Source organism: Populus trichocarpa, chromosome 12, assembly GCF_000002775.5.
Source record: "Populus trichocarpa isolate Nisqually-1 chromosome 12, P.trichocarpa_v4.1, whole genome shotgun sequence".
NCBI classification, from domain to species: domain Eukaryota; kingdom Viridiplantae; phylum Streptophyta; class Magnoliopsida; order Malpighiales; family Salicaceae; genus Populus; species Populus trichocarpa.
Window position 1 is genome coordinate 9,991,191 of NC_037296.2, and position 14,562 is coordinate 10,005,752.

Below are 14,562 nucleotides of genomic sequence, written 5' to 3' on the forward strand. Positions count from 1 at the left end.
CTAAGAAGAGTAAATTCATCCCATCTTTGGAAGATTTGATGGATAGAGCATATACATCTTCGTTGTTGATGCAACACCCATCTCATTCTTGGAGAAAGGTGTGATTGCACTAGAGAGAATATGACAATCCCTTCTAAGGTAAATTGTGTCGTAACACTAGGGGGATATTCATTACTTTCCAAGTAAATATGCTATCACACCAGAGAGAGTAAATTCATCTCATTTTTAAAAGATTTTGAAACCTAGAGAGTATAAAGCATTTGTTTTTTAATTTTGAACAATGTAATTCATATACAAGAAACTTATATTTCTAGTCATTGATCATAATACATTTTTATCCCGCTTTGGGGCCCTAAAGAGAAAAAAGAATTGTGTTTCTCTGATGAAGGTTTGATGGGTAGTCATCAAAAGGACTCGTCTCAGATAAACATAGTTCTTTTAGTTATTGTGGAAATATGACTGGAAAAAGATAACATAACCTCCCTATATAGGGATCATCTACCTTGTCAGGTCTACAAGCTTGGCAGGAGTCTTTAGCTGGTAGTAACTCCTGAAGTTGCACGGATTGAATCAACACTCTGTTGGTAGCCATTGAAGGCTTTCCAAAACCTCAAAGTTCCAACTTCGATAGTAATTAAAGATGATAATGGCAATGAAACCACTTATTTGCAATAACTCATGAAGTTACACGGTTTGAACCAACATCCCGTTGGTACCTGTTGAAAATCTTCCAAAACTTTAAGGCTCCAAACCTGATGGTAATTAGGAATGATAACGGCCTGGCTCTTGAAGTAACCAATGATGAGGTCTTGTTTTGTCTAGTGAGCTTAAAGGTCAGGAATCTTCTAATTTTGGCAACTTGACTCACCCTTCTATGGTGAAAGCGCAGGTAGATCATTATCGTTACCTGTAAAAGGTCTTTTTTTTTATCGATTTGAAGACTCTTCGACTATTAAATTGGAATCAGTTTAGGGAAAAATAAATTATCCCTTTGAGTGAGGATTTTTCTTTTAAGATAGAATTGATATTGTTAAAGCATAGATAAAAAAGTAAACCTGACACAATCATCTTTTTTTCATCCTTTTATAGCCCTCCAAGTGCTTCTCTTTCTTGTAAGGAAAAGGTAAAGGTTGACTTGTCTGCAAAATATCTTTATCCCATTTGGATAAAATATATATGATCTAAGGTTCTATCAAGATAAAAAAATCTATGATCTATCAGGAGGCATCTAGGCTTAGTGCTTGTCTAAGACCAAGGATAATAGGTCGGGGATGATGGGTCTGGCAACTCGCCAGACCCACAGACGTCTAGGCATCCACAAGCGTCTAGGCTTAGTGTTTGGCTGAGCCCAGGGACTATAAGTCTCATAACTTGTTAGACCCACGGGCGTTCGGGCTAGACGCTTAACCGAGCTCAAAGACAATGAGTTATAACCCTCTAATGGTATTATACACACACACATGCATTGCATTATACCCAACCTTATTATTAAGACAAAACATTATTCATATAAAATAAAATAACAACCCTCACGATCATAATAACAAATTCTACACATATTTGTTTTAATTTTTTAAAAAAATAATTGCAGTCTACAATCAATGAATAATAAGGATACGATAAGATACAGTGATTTCCTCTTACAATAAAATTGAGTTCAAATTATGGAAAGGTAGTATTTGAATACATGACTTTTCCGCAAATAAAAGCAGATCATGCTGCCTCTAGAATAGTGGCCAATTGTTGCCATATACATTTTTCTTGAATGCTCCAAGATTCCATTTTTTCATAAAGTATATACTTTGCAAGTGCAATAGCTTTCCCTTGAAAAATAATTCCAAGATATATTAGAAAAAGAAAGAAAGAAAGACGACCCAGCAAACAACAGCGAGAGCCTTAACAGCAAACTCATTTGCAAAAGCAATACTTAGAACATCTTTGACAGCTAACAGGACCAGTTCATTCATTAAAAAAAAAAAAAAAAGTTGTCAGTAGGTAATGGCTGATCTTCCAAAGCTCTCCTCATAGCAGCAGCCTCCAAAGTCTTCTTGCCTCGCCAGCACATAGTCAGTAGCTACAAACAAGAATTGTCAGTCTGTTCATGCCCACAACCGCCGCATCCTTTCTCAATCCCAAACACCAAGAGAGCAAAACCCCTTCCATTTTCCCACCACCACCACAAGCCATGGGTGGAAATGGCAAACGGAGATGGAACATCTCTTTCTATTCTCGCTCAAAAACTACTCAAACCCAACAACTTCCTCCTAAAGAATTCCTCTGTCCCATTTATGGATCCTTAATGTCCGACCCTGTTGTTGTCTCCTCTGGCCAAACCTTCGAGCGGCTTTCTGTCCAAGTGTGCCGCGATTTAGGCTTTACCCCCACCCTCGAAGACAACATCCTCCCTGATTTCACCACAGTAATCCCCAATTTAGCCATCAAATCAACGATTCTCCACTGGTGTGATACTTCAGGCACCCAGCACCCTGGTGCACCCGATTACTCCTCTCTCGAGGAAATTGTCCGCCAAAAAATGAAATTATCGTCATCGAAGTCGATGCAAGTAAATATGACCCGTCCAGATATTAGAGTTTCCGAGAAGGAGCTCCTTGAGGGAGTAGCTGAAAAGCCTCCTGTTCTTTTCTCCCGCGCCATCACTGAGTTGACTCACCGAGTCAACCATTTCTACTCCAGCTCCTCCGAAGAACCCGTGATTGTCAAGACAGCCGCCACTCCAGCAGCTAGTCCGCTCACTCCTTTGCCTCTGGTGACTCGGCCAGCGTGCTATTCTTCCACATCCTCGTCGGCCAATTCGATTACAGAATCCGAAGACCCTTCTTCGATTTCTTCGTGCTCGCGTGAAGAAGATGAGATAGTGGAAAAGCTTCAAAGTGTTGATGTACGTGATCAAGAAGAAGGTGTGATTTGGCTGCGAAAGATCACGAGAACGAAAGTAGAAATCAGAGTTTCACTTTGTACGCCTCGACTACTCCCTGCTCTTCGTGCTTTAATTGCTTCACGACATTTTGTTGTCAAGACAAATGCTATTGCTTCACTTGTTAATCTGTCATTAGAGAAAGCAAACAAGGTGAAAATCGTGCGGTCGGGTTTTATTCCTATATTGATTGATGTGTTAAAAGGAGGGTTTAGTGAAGCGCAAGAGCACGCGGCTGGTGCGTTCTTTAGTTTAGCTCTAGAGGATCAGAATAGAATGGCGATTGGTGTTTTAGGTGCATTGCAGCCGTTGATGCAGGCGTTGAAGGCGGAGAGCGAGAGAGCACGCCATGATTCGGCAATGGCGTTGTACCATTTGAGTTTAATGCAGAGTAATCGGGTTAAATTGGTCAAACTCGGTGCTGTTTCGATGTTGTTGAGTATGGTGAATTCTGGTGATTTGGCAAGCAGGTTGCTGCTTGTGCTGTGTAATTTGGCTGCTTGTAATGAAGGGAGATCGGCCATGCTTGATTCGAATGCGGTGGCAATACTGGTAGGGATCTTGAGGGAGGGTGGTGGAGGGCATTCGGAGGTAATTCAGGAGAGTTGTGTGGCTGCATTGTTTGCGTTGAGTCATGGGAGTATGAGGTTTAAGGGATTGGCTAAGGAGGCAAGAGCTGAGGAGGTGTTGAGGGAGATTGAAGAGCGAGGGAGCAAGAGAGCCAGAGAGAAAGCGAAGAGGATCTTGATGATGATGATGAGAGGGAGTAACGAGGAGGTTGAATGGGAGGAGGAGGTTGACTGGGAGGAGGTTTTGGGATTTGGTGGAATCAGAGGCGGCGGGAGAAGCTTGCATGGTCCAAACTCTACCGATTTTTGATAATTGAAAAGTCTGTAATTATTTATTTTCTCTTGTTCTTTAATGTTTCCTGCATCTGTGTCTCTCTCTTTTGTTGCTGAGATCAGTTGACTGTAAGCAAGGTTGTAAGATTTTTGGAATGTGGTGGCTGCGCACACAAATGGCTAGAAACAAAGTTTGGATTTAGTTTTATTGGATATTTTACATAAATAATTGCAGCTGACCTTTGCCAAGAGTTTCACATTATATGATCCTTTATTGACTTGTTCTTGATTACTGGCTTTCGTTTTCATGATGACTTGTGCATTCTGAGCACCAATGGATGATGGTAGGAATTGATAGGTACGCCGGCAACTTTCTCTGGCCAATTGGCAACGCTTCTACTTGACAATTGTTTTATTTTAATGTATTTTTAATTTTAATTTATTTTTAATTAAAAATTATTTTTAAAAATTATAATAAATTAGATTCTGCAAATAAGATCCTATGTTTGTTATATTTAGAAGAAATGTATTAAAATAATATATTTTTTTATTTTTTAAAAATTATTTTTAATATTATCACATCAAAATGATTTAAAAACACCAAAAAAATATTAATTTTAAAAAAATAAAAAAATTTAAAATTTAAAATTTTTTTAAAAATATTTTTTTTTAAAAAAAACAAATAAACACTTGAACAATTTAATCCAACAGCCTTTAATGCATAACCAACATCCAAGAATTTGCTGATGTAGAAATATTAGGTACACAAAACACAATTTTGGTTAAAATGCCTTGCCCTAATTTAAAAAGAAAATCATTGTATGAAATTTTACTGAAAAAATGAATAAAATCATTTTCAAAAATTCTAAAAATGAGTAATGAGAAAATCTTCCTAAGATAATATATTTTTATCTGTTGCAAGGGAAAAAACGGTAAGGTGCATGGAATGGCATTCTGATAGAGACATGGACTAGGCTTTTTTGTCATGGAAAAACACTGATGAAAATTCGTTAAGTAAATAGCTGCCTTCTGGTTTTCACAGAAGTAGTTGTGTAGATTTTCTACAGACAAGGTAATGGGACTCTGTTTGTTTGCAGGAAAGTAGTTTTTTTGGAAAATAAATTACAGAAAAGTAAATTATTTTTTGATGTTTGATAGTGTCATGAAAAATAAATTGGAAAACATTTTTCAGTGTTTGGTTATATTATGAAAAATGAGCTGGAAAATAGCTTATTAATGTTTTTTTTTCAAGTTTATTAAAATAATAAGGAACAAATTTTACAAATTAAAAAGTTGAATGAAAATGGAATTGCAAAAAATTCTAATTTCATAAATTATCTCAAATAAAATAAATAATAATCAAAATAATAGAGATCAAATCTAACAGATAAAAAAATTTGAAAGATGATGAAATTAAAATAATAATAATTATAATTTCATAAATTATTTTAAATAAAATAAATAACAATCAAAAGAATAAGGACCAAATTTGATAGATAAAAAATTTTAATTTAAAAAATGATAAGAGAAAAGTAAATAACAATCATAAAAATAAGAACCAAAGTTAATATAAAAATCAAATTAAATCAAATTTTAAGGGATGAATTTGAAAAAAAAAAGATTCAAACAAAATATATAGCAATCAAAAGTTTGAGGATCAAATTTGACATAATCAGCAAATAATATGATATTTTTAAATTTTTAACAACTTCTGAAAAGTGTTTTCCGTCCAAAATAAAAGGAAAAATCTTTCCTAAAAATCAAGCTGAATTTTTCTTTGACAGGAAAGTGTTTTTTGTTGACCGGAAAGTGTTTTCCGTTAACCAACTTTTTTAATGACAAACAAATATAGAAAAGTTTGGAAAATAATTTTTCAGAAACTATTTTTCAAAAAACAAACGCATCTTAGGATATGCTCATCCTGTCGAACAAACATAGGATAGTTATCTTGTCTATTAAAAAAGATCCTACTTCGACACGTATGTAAATAACAGATGGTGATTCTTTTATCTAATAAAAACATAATTCAAGTTTTTTAAAGTCTAGCAATGAAGATAGAAAGTAATTATTTCTTGATGACAAATATTCAAAGTGAATGCTGTGAAACAACTAAATTATGTTTCATGCAGAACAATTTACTTTGAACATACCTTGTTGGATGTTTTTCAATAAATTTTTAATCTTAGATATTATAAAAAATAAATAAAAAAACTTTTTTTATTCCCATGATTGATATCTTAATTTCATAAATTTTTTCATTAAAAAATCGATCAACTTAGAAAGTACCTTCGGATTTTATTTTAAAATTGCTCATTTGATTGATTTTAAGTAAAATGTCAAAACATTACTTTAAATTTCATAAAATTACCTTGTGCATAACTTGTCAATACAAAGTCTTTGCCTTATATTCCATGATTGAGATTTTCATAACTCATTTTCTATCCTCAATTTTTTTATTTTATTAAATTAAAAATCTAAAAAAAAATTGTATCTCCATCAAAATTCTTTGTTTTTTTTTAAATAGCTATTTTGTAAACTTCTAAAGATTTTTAGCCTTTTTGTATATTTTATTTCGTTTCATAAAGCAGTGAGCCAAAAAAAACAAAATAAAACAAAATAAAAACAAAGATAAGAAAAATATAAGTGCTTTCTTTAAAAGATAAGCACTTTAACAAAGAAGTTAGGGCTGATTGTTTATGTAAGACTTTCTCTCAACCAAACAATACCCTGTTGCTCATCCAATTACATGAATGGTTTTATTTCTATCTAGGAGCAACTTCCTAGTAAGTAGATAATACTTAAAGGGAGATCTCCAATTGTTCTTTGTGTCAACTATAGTGGACATTAATCCATCTTTTATGTTTGGTTTTTTCAATTTTTCAATCAATACATCTAAAAAGAGTTCAATTAAATTGGAGCTTGCTAGTTTGGATAAGAGATCTGCCCTCCCATTCTCTTCTCTTGGAATACGATCAATTGAAATTTCTTTACCTTTATCTTTCTCAAAAAGATGAACTTGAACTTTCTATAAGTACTTCATTATAGTAAGGTCTTTAGTCTCAAATGCCAGCTGAGAGTCATCATGGGCATGGAGAGGGAAAGCCTCTAAGGATTTTGCCAGACCCAAACATGCTAGAAAAGCTTTATATTCATATATATTATTGGTGGATGAAAATTCAAAATGGATCTCATACTAAAAAATTTGTATATGGAGACTTATAAGCACCACTTCCTTTAGAATTAAAAGATCTATCGACATATAATTCCCAATGTGAGATCAATTGTATGGATTCGGGTGGGATTTCAGCTTCACCTGAGGGGATTAGCTGCTCAGCCATTGGCACGAGCTTGTCCTGGACATTGTTCTTAAAAGAACATTCAGCTATAAAGTTTGTTAAGGCTTGCCCTTTAATAACTGGTCTTGGCTGGTATAGGAGTCCATATTCTTCTAACTCAATTGCTCAACTCACTAGTCTTCTAGAAATATTTGGTCCGTGGATAATCTATCTCAAAGGTTGGTATGTTAACACTATAATCTGATGAGCATGAAAGTATAACTTTAACTTCATGTTAGCACAAGCCAAAGCTCATACCATTTTCTCCACTTTTAAGCACCTTATCTATGTATCCTAGAGAGCTCAGTTAAAATAGTAGATTAGACATTGTACATCCTCTTTTTCTTTTACCAATGCCACATTAATTGATTGATCAGAAACCCTAAAATAAAAGAACATACTCTCATTTTCTCATGGTTGTGACGAGATATTAGAAGAGAAAAGATACGTTTTGAACTATTTAAAAGCTTTCTGACATGTTAGTATCCACTCAAAGTTAGTGATATTCTTCAAAGTCTTAAAGAATGACAGATTTCGTTCCCCTACCCTAGATATGAATTTGTTAAGAGCAGCTAGTCTTTTAGTAAGATGTTGGAACTTTTTGACCTTTTAAGGGGGAGTCATATCTAATATCATAAGGTTGAGTTCTATTCCCTTGTTTCTCACTAAAAAACCCAAAATTTTCCTTCTCTAATGGTGAACACACACTTTAAGGGTTTAAGCTTCATCTAACACCTGTCTAAAAAAAAAAACTCTTATAGGTCCTTGAGATGTTGTTCAAAACTTATGCTCTTTACCAACATATCATCTATATATCCTTCCATGATCCTCTCAATCTAGTGCTTGAACATTTTATTGACCATATCATCCATAAGTAGCCCCTGTATTTTTCAAGGCAAAAAGCATTGCCTTGTAATAAAAAAAATCCTTTCTTCAGTAATGAAATAAGTTTTCTCCTTATCTTCTGCATGTATAGGGATTTGATGATACCCTGAATTAGCATCCAAGGTACTTAAAAACTCAAAGTCAGTTGTAGATTTCATCAATCTATTAATCTTTAGGAGAGGAAAACTATCATTTAGGCATGCCTTGTTTAAGTTGGTAAAATCCACGCACTTCCTTCACTTTCCAATGCTTTTTTTTTTTATCATAACCTCATGAATGAACCCATCAACCAAAAGTTTATCCACATCTATAATTATTGTTTGTTGCCTTTCATATCTCAAATTTCTCTCTTGTTGTCGGATATGAGGGAAAGTTTGATTAACTTGAAGTCTGTGAGAAGCTATTTCCAAACTAATCATTGGAATATCTAAAGTCTAAAAGAAAAATCAAACTTAGAGGTGAGGAGGAAATCTATCAATAATTGCTCTTAATTTGGTTCCAATATGGAGCCTCTTAGTGCAGCTCCTTCTTCTTCCTCTAAAGTTCTCTCAATTGCTTTATAGCCTCTAATCTCCAATCCTTTTTTCAAAGACCCTTGTTAGTCTAAAACCAAATGCTTCTTGTTTTTCAAGCGTGTAAAGGCACAATGCCTAGAAGCCTATTGGTTTCCTTTCACAATAGCCACCCCCTTTAGAGTAAAGAATTTCAAGACCAAATATTGGGTGCTAATGGTTGCATTGATCTAGTGCAAGAGATGTCTTCCTATTATGGTGTTATAAGCTAGAGTTATATCTATCACCATGAAGGTTTATTGAAGAGTAAGACACTTAGGGTAAGTGCTAACTATGACTGACACTCATGACCCTTCAATCCCAATAAAAAAGGTCTTTACAATAGTCAACCTTGAGGAATATATCTTTATTTAGGATATCACATCTTTATAAAAGTGTTAATTAAGCTTTCATCATCCATCAACACCTTGTGGACTCGATGATTAGCCAGAATCATAGAAATTACCAATGCATCCTCATTGATATCTAACTTTTATCACACGGTGGCTATATGGATCACATCTAGAATGACCACTTAGTGCGAGAGCTTCACATCGGCGAGAACAATCTCTAGAAGGATTAGGAGATTGTTGGGGTTAGAAACTCTTAGTTTCATTTTACCCTACTTCCTTTAGATAATGTAATTGTCTCCAAGAAAAAGGGGCAGCTTGTGATTGAAAAGCTGGGACTAGGGTGTTACCTCGTGTGCCAAAACTTGTTAGGCCTGATTTTGCCCGTGAGTGGCTAGCACTACCTCAATAGGAAGCCAGACCTGATTGAAGAGTTATTGAAACTATAATAGAGCAGATGTGTCAGCAACTGTAGGGAGGTCCATGATCGTCTCGTCCTAGGTGTATCTTGATTGTCTATTATGGACTAGTTTGGAAAGGTTAAGAACCAAACCTAGAAGAGAGTTGATGGCTTGTTTTTATTATTTTTCCAAAGATAGCGCCAATGATAAGGTAGGAAAGATCCTAAAAAAAAAGATTATAGGCACTTTTTATAGGCTGATAAAACTAGACTAAAAGGATTTGGTAGACCTGGTGACATCTACAAGAAAAACACTATGATGCTTAAGTTAATATAGTTTTTTTATAGGTGATAAGGAGACTGGCTTGTATTTGTGTGTAGAGAGAAAATAAATGGTATTCCCTAGACTTAAATGTTTCTTAAATCTTGTTTAAGTCTTGTATTATACTTATATTGTGTTAGACTTGTGTTGAGTCTTGTGTTGTCTAGAGAGATAAAGTCTAGAGAGATGAGCTCTCATTTATTCTCCTAGAAAGATTTGTTTATATAAGCTTTCTTAAGATAAATATTTTAAAAAATATTTAAGTTTTAATATATTTTATATAAATATCTCATAAATATTTAAGTTATAAGATATTTGTTATAAATATCTTATAAATCTCCTAGATATTTATAGAGATATTTATGGAAATGTGTACATTATATCAAACTTATGTGTAGTTTTTTCATATATTATCAAAGCCCCCCTCCCCAAGTCTTGCAAATAAATATGTTTGGAAAACTTGAACTAGCAAGGGTGGAGAAGCAAATCCTTACAGTTGGTAATGTTACCTTTTGTTTATATAAGTCGCCATAAAAGTTATTTGTGGGCGTAATCTTCGAGCATAGCCTTGGAGCGTAAGCATAGCTATAGACTAGCTATAGGTGTAGCCATGTGGAGTGTAGCTGTAGGCATAACCATTGGCTTAGCCACTAGCATGTCATTAGCGTAGTTGTAGACATAGTCGCCGCTGCGTTAGAGTTTCATCAGCTATAAAAAAAGCTTTTGAGAAACAGAAATAAACTGGCTTTTTATTTAGTTCTCACAAACAATGCCAGTGATGTTTCAAAATCTAATATACTCAAGAATGAGGTTTTTTAGTGTTTGGACAATGGGTAATCATATATTTATGTCAATATTCCATTCTTTAGAGCTTAGAAAGTAGATGATTGGTGGTATAAGGCCTAACACCTGCAAAATAGTTCCTTTAGGTGGGGTTTAGGGACCCTCGGATGATAAAGTTAATAACTTTTAAGTAAGAGATTGCAATAACAAGAGTATTTGTTCTTGTTTTAGTATGATAAATGCTTTGGAATTTAAAACTATGAATGTTTAGAGAATATAAATTATGAACTTGTAAGGGATAAAATCCCCTATATTTTGCTAGAGTATAGGGGTTGGAGAGTCATTTCCTCCTGATAGCATTAATAAGGGATAAATATCTCCTACACGATATTAATAACGATGAAAACACAATATGCTCTTAAAAAACTTTTATACATCTTGGGGAGTAGGGAGATGAATATCCTTGACATTAACGTTTTATATTAAAAGTCATAAGAATAAACAAACAAAGTCTTATGTCCCAACATAGGGTCTATAATGATCTCCATAGCCATACCCACTTGGTCTTGGCACGATGCCAAGTCCACGGGCGGTGGTTCTGATAGGTTGAGACCCATGTCTACTTGGACTCATCAAGTAGCTTAACCCAAGGTCGTTGGGTCTGCAGCTTGCTAGACCAATGTCCACTTGGGGCTCAACATGTAGTTGAATCCAAAGACGATGGGTCTAGCAGCTTGCCAAACCCATATTTGTTTAGACTCGACACGTAGCTGAACCCAAGGACGCCGAGTCTAGTACCTCACTAAACTCAATGATATTGGGTCTAGCAGCTCGTTAGACCTATATCCTTTGGGCTCAGAACGTAATTAAACCCAATGATGTTGGGTTTAGCAGCTTGTTAGACCTATATCCATTTGGGCTCAGCACGTAGTTGAACCCAATGATATTTGGTCTAGCAGCTCGTTAAACCTATATCCATTTGGGCTCAGCACGTAGCTGAACCCAACGATATTGGGTTTGGCAGCTTGTCAGACTCATGTCCACTTAAGCTTAGCAAGTAGATGAACCCAAAGACGTTGGGTGTTGCAGCTCCCTAGGCCTATGTCCGCTTGTGCTTAGCATGTAGTTGAACCCAAGAATGTTGGGTCTGATAACTCGCTAGACTCATGCCTGCTTGGGCTCAGCACGTAGCTGAACCTAAGAACGTTGGGTCTAGCAACTCGCCAGACCCATGCCTGTTTGGGCTCAGCACGTAGTTAAATCCAAGGATATTGAGTCTGACAGCTCACCAAACCTTTATCTTTAAGAATGAGGTTTTTTAGTGTTTGGACAATGGGTAATCATATATTTATGTCAATATTGGACTCAGCATGTAGTTGAACCTAAGAATGTTGGGTTAGGTGACTTGCCAGACTTATGCCCACTTGGGCTTGCGTAGCCACGCCCAAGGACGTTGGGCCTGGAAACAAGCTAGATTCATGTCATGTGGGTTTGATATTCTGTTAAGCCTAAGGATGTTAGGTATGGACATAAGCCCCACCCACCTATCATTGAGTTGTCACCTTATTTTTGAACCTTTTAAATAAGGACTTAGGCTCAAAATTAGTTTTTATTAATATGCTTATCAAAAAAATTTCCAACCGATTTGCATCAACTTTGCATTCTTAAATAAATTATATTATTCTATTTCATTGGAATCACATAATTTTATTGCAAATCAGTTGATATTCATTTTCAACTAGTTAGCAACTACATCTAGCTCTTGCAAATTAATTTGGTTGCTAAGTTGTTGCAAATTATGTAGTAAAAGCATAATTTTGTTGCAAAAAGATTGGAAAAAGTGTTTGGTAGGGAGATAATAATTATTTTCTTTTAATTTCCAACCAAATACCAAATGCATACGTTGTTCGTAAATTTTATTTTATTTTTCTTGAATTTTACACATGTTGCACACACTGTTCCCTCTTTCTTTCTCTTTTCTTTATCTTCTCTTCTTTATGCTCTTCATCAACTGAATATTTCTCCCAATTTCCTCCATTAACTACAAACATTTGCACCAATTGAGCATCTAAATCAACCACCATTTTGTTTAAAAAACACATGTATGTGTTTTCCTTTTTCAAATCTAAGATATATTACATGTATGAGATGTGTTTTTTCATTATTGTTGCTATGAGTTTTAACACTTATTTCATCAATTTTACTATCAAGACATTTGACATGTTTAATTTTTTTATCTTAGAAGTATATAAAGTAATGTTGATAAGTATAATAAATTTAAATCATTAAATTATTTCAGTTAAGCACAATACTTTATAATAAGCATAATCATAATGAAAGATTATCATAGAATAAATTTATTAAACAACAGAAATTACCAGAAAATTGGAAAAAAGGCAACTTGATTGCTGATGAAAAATATAATGTTGCTAATTACTAACAAAAATTATGATGGAAAATTTTTGTAAGTTTAAACAAAAAAATTCATTAGCATTTCTGACTAGTAAAATTGTTGACATAATTATCCATGGAATTTTTATTAGCGGTTTTAAAAGGAATTAAAATCCGACAGTTCTTCTCCCATTTCTTCTTCTTTTTCTTCTTCTTCTTCAATTCAATTCAAACCCTAAACCTAATTTCTTTAAATTTTCAACAATCCCCCTCTAAAATCTAACCACGCATCCCACCCTGTTAGCCCCGATGCAATCTCCCCAATCCCTCCCTTGGTTTCATTTATTGTCAAGCTTCACCGCCATCAAGTAAGAAAATCCACTCATATTTATTGTAACACCCATTTATATATAAAGTTAATTTATTTAAAATTTGTTTGTTGAATATGTAGTTTATATATATATATATATATATATTGTTTTATAATGATAATTTTATTGTATTAATGTCTGGTTTATATTTTAGGATTTGTTTGGGATTTGATGAAAATGAATAATTTAATTTGTCACTTGATAAAATTGAATGTGATTTTATAACTTAGGTGTGTTAGAATTATAGAAATGATAGGTATTTTAATAAGTATCCATTATTTTGGTAAAAGCATGATTCATTGACTAACCACTAAGCAAAAACCACTAAAGATGGCAAGAGTAAATAAAGGGCTTCAAATTTTTTAAGTTTATAAGTTTAGTGGGGGTATATATGGTGCACTTAGAGACACTACATGGACACAAACAAAAGACTAGGTAGGCCAGCACCATATCTTCATTGAAGGGTCATAGATTTTTCATGTTTAATTCCTTTTATTAAGCTTGTGTAAGATGCAGTTTGGTGGTATTTTTATCAAGGTGATATAGATGTTAGTATCATGTGAGCCTTTTGTCCAATTTTGCTTTCTCATTTGAGAAAATAACACACATCCTAATTAGGAAGAATAATCATTCAAAAATAGAGTTTCTTGTTCAAGTTCATTGGATCTTGGATAATCGTGGGGGTAATTTCCTTGAATATTACGAATAACATGATAAAAACAACTTAGCCTTTATAAAATCAAAACAACTTTTTTTATAACTAAAATCAGTAATGCTTTCAGATTTAGAAGTTATAATTAACAAAAGTAATAGTAATATATACAAATTATTTATCAAATTATGAGTTGACTCAAAGAATTTAAAAATAATGAAATTTAACCCTACCCATAGTAATATACAATAAGCTCTTGCAACTTTGTACCATTCTTATGTTGTTCATAATTGGCTTGAGTTTATATAACAATAATTAGGTAGTGTTGCTAATTAACTAATTACCTTGATGTTTACTGTTAAGATGAAATAAAATATTTGTTAATTTTTATAATCATGTTAATTGAATGCAATTAACTTTTTTAAACAAAAACTTTTTGTCTATTGGATCAATCTTTATGTAGCAATGAAGACAATGAGGATTGAGGCGGTGAAGTTCAACTAAATAGATGAGATATGTTGGTGATTATAATTTCAATTTCATCAATTATAATATAATGTAATAGTTAGTTTTATTTACTACTTGAAAATTGATAAATAGTAATGGGAACGTCAATGAAAAATATTTCATTGATAATTTTCAACAGAAATAGCGACGAAATAGAAAAAAAATCAATAAAAATTTCATCAGTAATTTGACATGTCAGCAATGTTGATGGAATTGCTTATAGAATTATTTAAATGAA

General features: G+C 33.7%; 1 protein-coding gene across 1 annotated transcript; it reads left to right on the forward strand.

Moving 5' to 3' along the window:
* The first annotated feature begins 1,820 nt into the window (after positions 1-1,820).
* LOC7458016 (U-box domain-containing protein 38) lies at positions 1,821-4,034 on the forward strand. The gene has a single exon (XM_024581818.2). The coding sequence runs from the start codon at positions 2,102-2,104 to the stop codon at positions 3,812-3,814; it is 1,713 nt and encodes a 570-aa protein (XP_024437586.2). The 5' UTR covers positions 1,821-2,101; the 3' UTR covers positions 3,815-4,034.
* The last annotated feature ends 10,528 nt before the right edge of the window (positions 4,035-14,562 follow it).

Excerpts from the sequence above, each read along its gene's own strand:
- LOC7458016 (XM_024581818.2), top strand. The coding sequence starts at position 2,102 with ATGCCCACAACCGCCGCATCCTTTCTCAATCCCAAACACCAAGAGAGC.